At 39.5% G+C, this 13,446-nt stretch overlaps 1 protein-coding gene across 2 annotated transcripts in view; it reads left to right on the top strand.

Annotated features, from left to right (window-relative positions):
* Nucleotides 1-13,033, top strand: part of LOC100375960 (bifunctional purine biosynthesis protein ATIC-like) — a 45,255-nt gene extending 32,222 nt beyond the window's left edge. The window contains exons 7-17 of one of the 2 annotated variants that reach the window (XM_085494175.1): nt 262-334; nt 711-993; nt 4,028-4,135; nt 4,399-4,484; nt 4,648-4,737; nt 6,095-6,223; nt 8,731-8,897; nt 9,115-9,223; nt 9,459-9,518; nt 9,954-10,049; nt 11,674-13,033. In XM_085494175.1, the coding sequence (XP_085350301.1) occupies nt 262-334; nt 711-993; nt 4,028-4,135; nt 4,399-4,484; nt 4,648-4,737; nt 6,095-6,223; nt 8,731-8,897; nt 9,115-9,223; nt 9,459-9,518; nt 9,954-10,049; nt 11,674-11,793 (1,321 nt within the window). In that variant the 3' untranslated portion in view covers nt 11,794-13,033. Of the gene's footprint in view, nt 1-261; nt 335-710; nt 994-4,027; nt 4,136-4,398; nt 4,485-4,647; nt 4,738-6,094; nt 6,224-8,730; nt 8,898-9,041; nt 9,224-9,458; nt 9,519-9,953; nt 10,050-11,673 lie in introns of those variants that run through there. The other variant, XM_085494176.1, reaches the window with a different exon arrangement.
* Nucleotides 13,034-13,446: the final 413 nt, after the last annotated feature.

Here is a 13,446-nt window from a genome sequence, read left to right as displayed (position 1 = left end):
CAAAATCTATTTCAACAAAAATAAGGTATTTTACATTATGCCAAATACCAGGAGGAATTTTTACTGATGTGTCATACGACCTTAGACCTATAAAACATGACTTGTATTAATAATTTATTTAAAAAAATTTTGATTTATTTGTGAAAATAAAACCTGGGCTATAATTAATGCCTTTACAGTAGTCAGTGTGGATAAGTACTGCATTATAAAACATGACTTGTATTAATAAGTTTATTTATTCTGATTAAACATTTTTTCTAGAATTGCAGATGAAATGTCAAGTTCAGAAACTCGTGACACAACAGCAGATACAAGGAAAATGCTTGCTGTCAAGGTTGGTATCAACTCAGTCAATAATATTATGGGATATGTATGTATGCTGGCATTAAAGTGGTTGTGTTCACTGACAGATACCGTAGATTGTTCCCATCACAATAATTTCAGTGACCAGAGTTCCATCGTCTGATATGTTGTAGTTTTTGATGTAAACTGTGATAGAATGTCACATGAAATAATCTTAAAGGACGCTAGTCGCTGTGCTACGCATGCACTAAATATGGGTCTCAGATGAACAAAGATGGTGACTTTGACTGTTGCATAGACCAATGACTACAAACTGAGATGTTACAAAACTTTAACTAAGTAATGCCATTTTAATTTTTATTGGCAGTGCATTTATTCTTTTACTGCATTCTGTCATTCATTTCTAGGCATTCAACCACACAGCAGAGTATGATGGCGCTATTTCAAATTATTTTCGAAAGGAATACAGTCAGGGTGTGTCTCAGTTACCGCTACGATATGGAATGAATCCTCATCAAAAGCCAGCACAGTTATACACTACACTACCACAACTACCGGTCAAAGTCCTCAATGGTTCTCCTGGATTTATTAATCTGTGTGACGCTTTCAATTCATGGCAGTTAGTACGAGAGCTGAAGACTGCCCTGAAGCTACCAGCTGCTGCATCTTTTAAACATGTCAGCCCAGCAGGTGAGTACTTGAATTGAAGACCGCCCTCAACCTACTGGCGCTGCATCATTCAGTGCCACATCATTGATATTGGATCACTTGGTGCCGCATCACTTGGTGTCACATCACTTGGTGTCACATCAACTGGTGTCGCATCAACTGGTGTCGCATCAACTGGTGTCGCATCAACTGGTGTCCAATCAACTGGTGTCGCATCAACTGGTGTCGCATCAACTGGTGTCGCATCAACTGGTGTCGCATCAACTGGTGTCGCATCAACTGGTGTCGCATCAACTGGTGTCGCATCAACTGGTGTCGCATCAACTGGTGTCGCATCAACTGGTGTCGCATCAACTGGTGTCGCGTCAACTGGTGTCGCGTCAACTTGGTGTCGCGTCAACTGGTATCGTGTCAACTGGTGTCGCGTCAACTGGTGTCGCGTCAACTGGTGTCGCGTCAACTGGTGTCGCGTCAACTGGTGTCGCATCAACTGGTGTCGCATCAACTGGTGTCGCATCAACTGGTGTCTCATCAACTGGTGTCGTATCAACTGGTGTCTCATCAACTGGTGTCTCATCAACTGGTGTCGCATCAACTGGTGTCTCATCAACTGGTGTCACATCAACTGGTGTCTCATCAACTGGTGTCGCATCAACTGGTGTCTCATCAACTGGTGTCGCATCAACTGGTGTCGCATCAACTGGTGTCTCATCAACTGGTGTCTCATCAACTGGTGTCGCATCAACTGGTGTCGCATCAACTGGTGTCGCATCAACTGGTGTCGCATCAACTGGTGTCGCATCAACTGGTGTCGCATCAACTGGTGTCTCATCAACTGGTGTCGCATCAACTGGTGTCTCATCAACTGGTGTCGCATCAACTGGTGTCGCGTCAACTGGTGTCGCATCAACTGGTGTCGCATCAACTGGTGTCGCGTCAACTGGTGTCTCATCAACTGGTGTCTCATCAACTGGTGTCGCATCAACTGGTGTCGCATCAACTGGTGTCTCATCAACTGGTGTCTCATCAACTGGTGTCGCATCAACTGGTGTCACATCAACTGGTGTCACATCAACTGGTGTCGCATCAACTGGTGTCGCATCAACTGGTGTCGCATCAACTGGTGTCGCATCAACTGGTGTCGCATCAACTGGTGTCGCGTCAACTGGTGTCGCATCAACTGGTGTCGCATCAACTGGTGTCGCGTCAACTGGTGTCGCGTCAACTGGTGTCGCGTCAACTGGTGTCGCGTCAACTTGGTGTCGCGTCAACTGGTGTCTCATCAACTGGTGTCGCATCAACTGGTGTCGCATCAACTGGTGTCGCATCAACTGGTGTCACATCAACTGGTGTCGCATCACTTGGTGTCGCATCAACTGGTGTCTCATCAACTGGTGTCGCATCAACTGGTGTCGCATCAACTGGTGTCTCATCAACTGGTGTCGCATCAACTGGTGTCGCATCAACTGGTGTCGCATCAACTGGTGTCGCATCACTTGGTGTCGCATCAACTGGTGTCTCATCAACTGGTGTCGCATCAACTGGTGTCTCATCAACTGGTGTCGCATCAACTGGTGTCGTATCACTTGGTGTCACATCACTTGGTGTCGCATCACTTGGTGTCGCATCAACTGGTGTCGCATCAACTGGTGTCGCATCACTTGGTGTCGCATCAACTGGTGTCTCATCAACTGGTGTCGCGTCAACTGGTGTCTCATCAACTGGTGTCGCATCAACTGGTGTCGCATCAACTGGTGTCGCATCAACTGGTGTCACATCAACTGGTGTCGCATCACTTGGTGTCGCATCAACTGGTGTCGCATCAACTGGTGTCGCATCAACTGGTGTCGTATCAACTGGTGTCGCATCAACTGGTGTCGCATCAACTGGTGTCGCATCAACTGGTGTCGCATCAACTGGTGTCGCATCAACTGGTGTCACATCAACTGGTGTCGCATCAACTGGTGTCGCATCAACTGGTGTCGCATCAACTGGTGTCGCATCAACTGGTGTCGCATCAACTGGTGTCGCATCAACTGGTGTCACATCAACTGGTGTCGCATCAACTGGTGTCGCATCAACTGGTGTCGCATCAACTGGTGTCGCATCAACTGGTGTCGCATCAACTGGTGTCGCATCAACTGGTGTCGCATCAACTGGTGTCGCATCAACTGGTGTCGCATCAACTGGTGTCGCATCAACTGGTGTCGCATCAACTGGTGTCGCATCAACTGGTGTCGCATCAACTGGTGTCGCATCAACTGGTGTCACATCACTTGGTGTCACATCAACTGGTGTCGCATCAACTGGTGTCGCATCAACTGGTGTCGCATCAACTGGTGTCGCATCAACTGGTGTCGTATCAACTGGTGTCTCATCAACTGGTGTCTCATCAACTGGTGTCGCATCAACTGGTGTCGCATCAACTGGTGTCGCATCAACTGGTGTCGCATCACTTGGTGTCACATCAACTGGTGTCGCATCAACTGGTGTCGCATCAACTGGTGTCGCATCAACTGGTGTCGCATCAACTGGTGTCTCATCAACTGGTGTCTCATCAACTGGTGTCGCATCAACTGGTGTCTCATCAACTGGTGTCGCATCAACTGGTGTCGCATCAACTGGTGTCGCATCAACTGGTGTCGCATCAACTGGTGTCGCATCAACTGGTGTCGCGTCAACTGGTGTCGCGTCAACTGGTGTCGCATCAACTGGTGTCGCGTCAACTGGTGTCGCGTCAACTGGTGTCGCGTCAACTGGTGTCGCGTCAACTTGGTGTCGCGTCAACTGGTATCGTGTCAACTGGTGTCGCGTCAACTGGTGTCGCGTCAACTGGTGTCGCGTCAACTGGTGGTCGCGTTAACTGGTGTCGCATCATATGGTGCTACATTGCAGGGTGACTTATCACGTTTGCAGCATCACTTGGTGTCACATCATTCGATATTGAATCACTTGGTGTGGCATCACTTGGTGCCTCATGCAATAAAAGAATTAAAGCCATTGCTTCAATACTACATGATTGTAATTCATCATATCTTTGCTGTACTTTTGATAGGTGCTGCCGTGGGTGTTGATCTAAATGAAGACCAGGCCAAACTATGTATGGTAGATGACATGTTACCACAACTAACACCATTAGCTTCTGCATATGCTAGGGCTAGAGGTAAACATACAATTCTTTATTTATACTGACCATTACAACTCTACTGGTGATATCTGAAATCAGCTTGACAAAATCATGTGGATTTATGTGGAGATGGTTTAAGAAATAGCTCCACCACATGTCAACTACAGAAATGAATTGTAGTTTTCTATGAATTGCAGAAGCTAGGAATCAACCTCCAATTTACGGGAACCAGCTGATGACGTTATAACTCAGAAATTATAGATACCCATTTATATTTATTTAAAAAAATCTATTTTTAGGAGCTGATCGTATGTCATCATTTGGTGATTTTGTTGCATTGTCTGACCAATGTGATGTCCCTACTGCCAAGATTATATCCAGAGAGGTAAGGTGATTGGTTACTTAGATATGTATCGGGTGATATGATTGGTTACTCATCTATGTATCGGGCGAGATGATTGGTGTGTTCAAGGAGCAAGTCTGTCATTACATATTATGTGCACACAATATTGGCAATACTACTACGGTTTCATTATATTTGTATACAGGTATCTGATGGCGTCATTGCACCTGGATATGATGATGAAGCATTACAAATACTATCAAAGAAGAAAGGTGGTAACTATTGTGTACTCAAGGTAGGTTGGCTATAGCTATCCAGTGATACATACTTTAGGTACGTTGGCTATAGCTATCGAGTGATACATACTTTAGGTAGGTTGGCTATAGCTATCCAGTGATACATACTTTAGGTATGTTGGCTATAGCTATCCAGTGATACATATTTTAGATAGGTTGGCTATAGCTATCCAGTGATACATATTTTAGATAGGTTGGCTATAGCTATCCAGCGATACATACTTTAGATAGGTTGGCTATAGCTATCCAGTGATACATACTTTAGGTAGGTTGGCTATAGCTATCCAGTGATACATACTTTAGGTAGGTTGGCTATAGCTATCCAGTGATACATACTTTAGGTAGGTTGGCTATAGCTATCCAGTGATACATACTTTAGGTATGTTGGCTATAGCTATCCAGTGATACATACTTTAGGTAGGTTGGCTATAGCTATCCAGTGATACATACTTTAGGTATGTTGTCTATAGCTATCCAGTGATACATACTTTAGGTAGGTTGGCTATAGCTATCCAGTGATACATACTTTAGGTAGGTTGGCTATAGCTATCCAGTGATACATACTTTAAGTAGGTTGGCTATAGCTATCCAGTGATACATACTTTAGGTAGGTTGGCTATAGCTATCCAGTGATACATACTTTAGGTATGTTGTCTATAGCTATCCAGTGATACATACTTTAGGTAGGTTGGCTATAGCTATCCAGTGATACATACTTTAGGCAGGTTGCCTATAGCTATCCAGTGATACATACTTTAGATATGTTGGCTATAGCTATCCAGTGATACATACTTTTAGGTATGTTGGCTATAGGTATCCAGGTATGTTGGCTATAGCTATCCAGTGATACATACTTTAGATAGGTTGGCTATAGCTACCCAGTGATACATACTTTAGGTAGGTTGGCTATAGCTATCCAGTGATACATACTTTAGGTATGTTGTCTATAGCTATCCAGTGATACATACTTTAGGTATGTTGGCTATAGCTATCCAGTGATACATACTTTAGGTAGGTTGGCTATAGCTATCCAGTGATACATACTTTAGGTAGGTTGGCTATAGCTATCCAGTGATACATACTTTAGGTAGGTTGGCTATAGCTATCCAGTGATACATACTTTAGGTAGGTTGGCTATAGCTATCCAGTGATACATACATTAGGTAGGTTGGCTATAGCTATCCAGTGATACATACTTTAGGTAGGTTGGCTATAGCTATCCAGTGATACATACATTAGGTAGGTTGGCTATAGCTATCCAGTGATACATACTTTAGGTAGGTTGGCTATAGCTATCCAGTGATACATACTTTAGGTAGGTTGGTTATGTGCAGATTTGATTTTGTGTAATTATAGATGGATCCTGATTACAACCCAGTAACCATGGAAACTAGAACATTGTTTGGATTACAAATGGAACAGAAAAGAAATGATGCTATTATTGATAAAAATATGTTCACAAATATTGTGAGCAAGAACAAAGATGTAAGTATAGATGTGTACCTTCTAACAAAACTGATTTTGTAGAAATCTTAAATTAAAAAAGAATAAATTCAGTTGGGTCAGCTTGTTGACTGCATGGTAACAAAGTACTGTGAAAAAATGAATGGCTGTTAGTGACTTCTGAAGGCAAAAACTAAAATGTTATGTGTTCCCTGCTTTGCTATGATTTTTACACTTATTTTGTTCATAAAATGTAAATTTCATTTTACCAAATTTGTTTTTTGATTCAGTGACATGTTAGCACGTCATCAGAAAAAATCCTTCTGCATCAATGACTTGTCATATCAGATAAGAGGATGTACTGATGACAATATTGTGAAATCTAAACAACACAGTATGATTATTGAATGTCTGCCGTGTTCTCACATGAAGTGTTGACATCACTTGACCTTTGTTAGCAGAGCTCATCATATGCGTGATTGTCCGTCGTCGTCCGTGTCAACTTTTTACTTATTTGACTTCTTCTTGAAAACTACACTTCTTATTGCTTAGATACTTGGTGTATCTGTACCTTGGGCAGGCCCCTCTTAGATTTGTTCATTTTGTGATGATATCTTTAATTCTCAAATTTTGATGAATATTTTTGTCATTTTTGGTAAAAAGTGATATTTTCGTCTTGTTAAAACCCACAAGTCAGATTTCTTTGATACTACAATGTGTACATACCTTTGATGAACCTCTCAGATTTGCTCATTTTCATGTCTTCAGTTATTTAATTGAAATGTGCATTGCTAACAGCGGAGCTCTCTCAGCCACGAGGCTGCTTGTTTGTCCTGTGTTTATGGTTGATTTCACACATAACAGGTATCGTAAAAACTCAATCAATTCGGCCATGTAAAAATAAATATTTTTGGGGGTGGGCCAAATGATTGAATAAATGTAGAAAATATGTTTCCGAAGTGGTCGATTTGTTTGAATAATTTTTCAACGTTTTAAAACTGGGTTCGAAGTGTGTATCACCGGTAACTGAATAAATATATCATTTTCCTGAGATTAGAGTAAAGGTGTAGTACTAGTCTGAGACTTGACCCAATTTTAAAACAAACTACAAGCGCGTTCAAGAAATCTGACGCAACCTGCTGTTTTGTTGCCATGAAGACGACAGTTTTATGTCACGCTCCCCGTAAATGTAAACAAACATGGTAACGTGAAAAACTGAATAAATATATCGTTTTCCGGGATTAGAGTAAAGGTGTACCGGTAGTACTAGTCTGAGACTTGACCCAATTTTAAAACAAACTACATGCGCGTCCAAGAAATCTGATGCACCCAGGCCACCTGCTGTTTTGTTGCCATGGAGACGACAGTTTTATGTCATGCTCCCGTAAATGTAAACAAACATGGTAACGTGAAAAACTCACTGGAATAGAATAGAATAGAATTATGCTTTATTGCTAATTGCTGTACTATTTTTTTGAAATTATCTACAATCCAGCCGGTGATTTTATTTGGGTCAACCAAAAAAAAAGAAGATATTTTGACGTGCTGCGTGACTGTGTAAACAAAACCATGTTCAATAAAAATGACGCTTTCACGCTACACATTGGCGACTTTGTATGGACTTACTGGAAATGCCGAAGACGATACAATTTGCAAGTCGGCATTAATTAATTTTTTACCCCGTTAAAATTAATAATCTACTTGACTTTTAAACAAACAACTCTGCAGGACAATGTTTCGAACATTACTGAAACGACTGTGCTTGAAACAATCCAGCAGATAATTTTATTTGGGTCAACCGAAAAAAAGAAGATATTTTGACGTGCTGCGTGACTGTGTAAACAAAACTACGTCCAATAATAATGACGCTTTCACGTAACACATTTGCGACTTTGTATGACTTGCTTGAAATTTCAAAGACGAGAGTCAAGTGTCGGCCTGAATTTTGTTGTCCCTAAACCATGGAGCTTCGTTTCGTCAGTGATTGCTAGCAATGACTTAAAGTATTTGTTCGTTGTCGATATTTTTGGCGTCGTGATGAGAATTTTCTTAGCGATTATTTACAACTGATGTACTGGGTAATTTGTAATGACAATCAACAGAGTATATTTCACCATGGACGTACTAGAGATTTCACATGTCTTTTGTACAACCACGGTTGATACCATGACTGCACATCCTGCGGATATCCCGATTGCTTATACCATGGATGTAAATGCTTATACATGTACATTGTATTTACGTGATAGATGTGTGAAAATATACCTTTGTTGAGAGAGTGGCGTAAAAATCGGGTGGTGTCATCACCGGGCGAACTAATTGAATACAAACAATAGACTGACTGGACAGATGGCCGAACTAAACGGATACATTTTAAAATTAACCATGACGCAAAAAATAGGTGGCCGAACTATTTGAGTGGCCGAATTGATTGAGCTTTTACGGTAACCTCAGAGAAAAATAGTCTATTGGAATCAATTTTGAGTCTGTCCTGCTATGTTTTAGTTGATACAATTGCTGTAATTCATTTTTATCATATTTTTTTCAAGCTTCCTGAGGCAGCTGTACGTGATCTGATAGTTGCTAGCATTGCATTGAAGTATACACAGTCAAACTCAGTATGTTATGCTAGAGATGGTCAAGTTATTGGTATGGGTGCTGGACAACAGTCACGTATCCATTGTACTAGACTAGCTGGTGATAAAGCTAATAACTGGTAATTTAACTTTAACTATCAACTACCTACTGTAAAAAAACTTTCCATATTTTGTTGCTAGGTGGTTACGTCAACATCCCAAAATACTTGGAATGCATTGACTTGAACAAAGCTTTGATAATTTCTTCTATATTCTGTTGCTAGGTGGTTACATCAACATGCCAAAATACTTGGAATGCATTGACTTGAAGAAAGTTTTTCTATATTCTGTTGCTAGGTGGTTACGTCAACATCCCAAAGTACTTGGAATGCATTTTAAGAAAGGAGTAAAGAGAGCTGAGAAATCTAATGCAATTGACAATTATGTAAATGGAACAGTTGGACAGGTAAGGCTGGATTCTAATGAGTGCTCCTGTGTGGCTGGCTGGCTATTATTGTGCATTATTGTCAGACCCATGTACTTTAAATTGACTTGATCAAATATAAACAACTCTGTATATTCACTTGTAGTGTTAAGAACCTTAAATACTGTGATGTAATTAAAAAATTTACATAAATATAATTATGACTTCTCATTATGATTTGTGTGAATATTTTAATAATTTTTTTTTTTTTTTGTAGGATATGCAGACATCTGCATGGGAGAGTATGCTAGAGAAACCACCTGAACAGTTAACACAGGTACTAACTGCATTTATGCCACTCTTGGTCATGTGACACAATGTCCTGATTGAGTGTCACTCTATACTTTGTCTCTTTGTTAATGTTCTGTGTCAAGCACTTCTGAACTTTAGTGATTGACCAATTGTCAAGGTTTGGAATTTTTGAAGTAAATGAGAGTTCTTTGGCAATAATTGGAAAGTTGGCCAAGCAAGGTTTGAACCATGACTTTTGGTATTGGTTGGAATGGTGATACAAATAACGAAAATGTTTGAAATTACATGTACTTTGATTCCCATGCATGTTACCTTCATTTTACTCTAGGAGAGTTCATTCATCTTCTTCAGAATACATTATAGTTATTTACATATTCTGAATTCATTGTTTGTATTGAATACAGTATTTTGAAATCAGTTTTCAAACTTATCAATAATTGCTTTGTTATTCTTTCTGCAGTCTGAGCGTGAGCAGTGGTTATCAAAACTGAAAGGTGTAGCACTGAGTTCTGATGCATTCTTTCCATTCCGTGATAATATTGACAGAGCGTATCAGGTGAGTCTTTGATATGTCTACCAATACTGTGCAGGAAATGTGCTGGAAATTTTTTTTTTTTCGAGGGTTAGACCAATTCATATCAGCTTAGACAGGTTGCTAGTTTATATAGGGTTAGACTGGTTTAGACAGGTTGCTAGTTTATATAGGATTAGACTGGTTTAGACAGATTGAAAGTTTATACAGGGTTAGATCAGTTGCTAGTGTATACAGGGTTAGACTGGTTTAGACAGATTGAAAGTTTATACAGGGTTAGATCAGTTGCTAGTGTATACAGGGTTAGACCAGTTTAGACAGATTGAAAGTTTATACAGGGTTAGATCAGTTGCTAGTGTATACAGGGTTAGACCGGTTTAGACAGATTGAAAGTTTATACAGGGTTAGATCAGTTGCTAGTGTATACAGGGTTAGACCGGTTTAGACAGATTGAAAGTTTATACAGGGTTAGATCAGTTGCTAGTGTATACAGGGTTAGACCGGTTTAGACAGATTGAAAGTTTATACAGGGTTAGATCAGTTGCTAGTGTATACAGGGTTAGACCGGTTTAGACAGATTGAAAGTTTATACAGGGTTAGATCAGTTGCTTGTGTATACAGGGTTAGACTGGTTTAGACAGATTGCTAGTTTATACAGGGTTAGATCAGTTGCTAGTGTATACAGGGTTAGACCGGTTTAGACAGATTGAAAGTTTATACAGGGTTAGATCAGTTGCTAGTGTATACAGGGTTAGACCGGTTTAGACAGATTGAAAGTTTATACAGGGTTAGATCAGTTGCTAGTGTATACAGGGTTAGACCGGTTTAGACAGATTGAAAGTTTATACAGGGTTAGATCAGTTGCTAGTGTATACAGGGTTAGACCGGTTTAGACAGATTGAAAGTTTATACAGGGTTAGATCAGTTGCTTGTGTATACAGGGTTAGACTGGTTTAGACAGATTGCTAGTTTATACAGGGTTAGATCAGTTGCTAATGTATACAGGGTTAGACTGGTTTAGACAGATTGAAAGTTTATACAGGGTTAGACAGGTTTAGACAGTTTGAAAGTTTATACAGGGTTAGATCAGTTGCTAGTGTATTATACAGGGTTAGACTGGTTTAGACAGATTGAAAGTTTATACAGGGTTAAACCGAGACAGTTTGCTAGTTGATATAGGTTTAGACAGGTTGTTAGTTTATACAGGGCTAGACTGGTTTAGACACTAGACAGGCTGCTAATTTATATGGGGTTAGACAGGTTGCTAGTTCATACAAGGTTCAACTGGTTTAAACAGGTTGCTAGTTTATTCAGTTTTAGACTGGTTCAGACAGGTTACCAGTTAATACAGGGTTAGACTGGTTTTGACTGGTTGCTAGTTTATACAGGGCTATACCGGTTTAGTCATTGCCAGTTTATACATGGTTAGACTGGTTTAGACATTGCCATTTTATTATACAGGGTGAGACTGGTTTAGACTAGTTGCTGGTTTAGACAAGATTATACCAATTTCTAGTTTATACAGGGTTATATTGGTTCAGACAAATTGCTAGTTTACACAGGACTAGACTAGTTTAGGCAAATTTCAAACAGAATTAGACTGGTCTAGAACTGGTTTAACTGAGTGGAATTTTTTTTATATTTTCAGAGTGGTGTTCAATACATTGCTTCACCATCGGGATCAACTCAAGACCAGGTTATAACTGAAGCATGTGACGACCATTCCATTGCATTAGTATTCACAAATACCAGACTATTCCATCACTAGATATGACATCATGTGATGTCATACAACACTGGATTGAGATAAATGCATGCAACTGAATGAAATAGACCCTGTGAATCCAACAACTACTGTAGAATACTTTATTTTCACTGGGAATTAATTTTCGCTATTTTTGCTGAAAGAATGATTCAGTGAAAATAAAATCCAGCAAATATACTGTTGTTCCTGTATTTTACATTCAACTCATCAAAAATCAGGGAAAGTAAATTCCACACAAAACCACCCAACAAGCTTATTCAGCAAAAATTAGTTCCCGCTAAAATAAAGTATTTTACAGTAAGATACAACAAAACCATGATACACAGATCTACAAGTGACAACTGTTGTTAACACATGTTGATCTATATATCACGCTATGGTTCAAGTTTACTGCCTTCAACAATCTGCAACATTTTTGTTTCAAGGAATAGAATGAGTCAACAATTTGATTAAAGTATGTCAATATTGCAGATAAACATTAGTTGTCAACAAAATCTGACCATAACATTTGTAATCACTTCTGTAACGTGGAATGTATTAACGCTGCTTTCCAAACTAGAGCTATATGATGCACATGTTGTCATTCTCTTTTTATTTGGACTTGAATCACAATCCTTGATTTGAAAAATGTTATCAGTTAGATTTCTTCTTAGTCAATCATTGTGTCACTATGGCAAGATATGTATACAGAAGAATGTATTCAATTTGAAGACACAATGAGATCTCACTGCATTTCAACCTTGTAAGTTGCATGCCCTTATTTTTATCCACCCTTGAATCACATTATACATTGTATTTTGTGAGTCTTATATCTGAGGCTGTCCTGACTATGGTTTCAATGCAAAGCTATGGCGAGTAAAATACAGTAGTAATAAATAGATGCTGAGGACGATAAATATGATATAGAGTGGGCATTATTTGGTAATCATTGTTCTCAATAACTACTTGGAATACCTTGATGTTTCAGGCAGTAGCCCTTCTGCAGCATACTTGCAACAGTAGTTATAATTAGATACCATTAAAAAATGTGGAGATTTATACCAATCCATATTACAGGAATAGAAATTCCACTTGATATGTGCTGACAATAATATCAATGCATTGTAACCATGGTTACTGGTTGAGAAACCGAAAATGTAATTTAGTAAACTTTAATTGCTTTATGTCACTGCCAACCTGCTTCTGTTATTTACCTTTGTTGTTAAATTTTGATCTGAATTCTCATTAAATACTAAAAAGCACAGACTGCTGTATGGTTGTTATTACCCATGATGCATCACTGATGTACCTTGGCCTAGGTTTCATTACACAACTATACTCCCATGTGTCGTTGTGCAATGAATCCTGTACCAAAGTACAAGTTGTATATGTGACTATTTGAAGTGAAGTTTTGATCTGGATAGGGTACGATGTGCACTGGATAACAACTTTATCCCTTGGAATATTCTTCAGTAACTAATTAATACTTTATCGTGTCTTTTTTTTAAATGTGTAAAACTAAAGTCGCCATATATAGACACCCGAGATGACATTCTTACACGTGGGGGACAATACGTTGCGATTTTTATGGAATATAACGAAAATTAGTATGCAAAATTATCTGTTACACAAGCAGCACCAATCATCACAGTAGAACGACTTGTAAATACTGTAAAC

Source organism: Saccoglossus kowalevskii, chromosome 20 (genome assembly GCF_978046115.1).
Source record: "Saccoglossus kowalevskii chromosome 20, keSacKowa6.1, whole genome shotgun sequence".
NCBI classification, from domain to species: Eukaryota; Metazoa; Hemichordata; class Enteropneusta; family Harrimaniidae; genus Saccoglossus; species Saccoglossus kowalevskii.
This window is presented reverse-complemented; position numbering and strand designations above follow the sequence as displayed.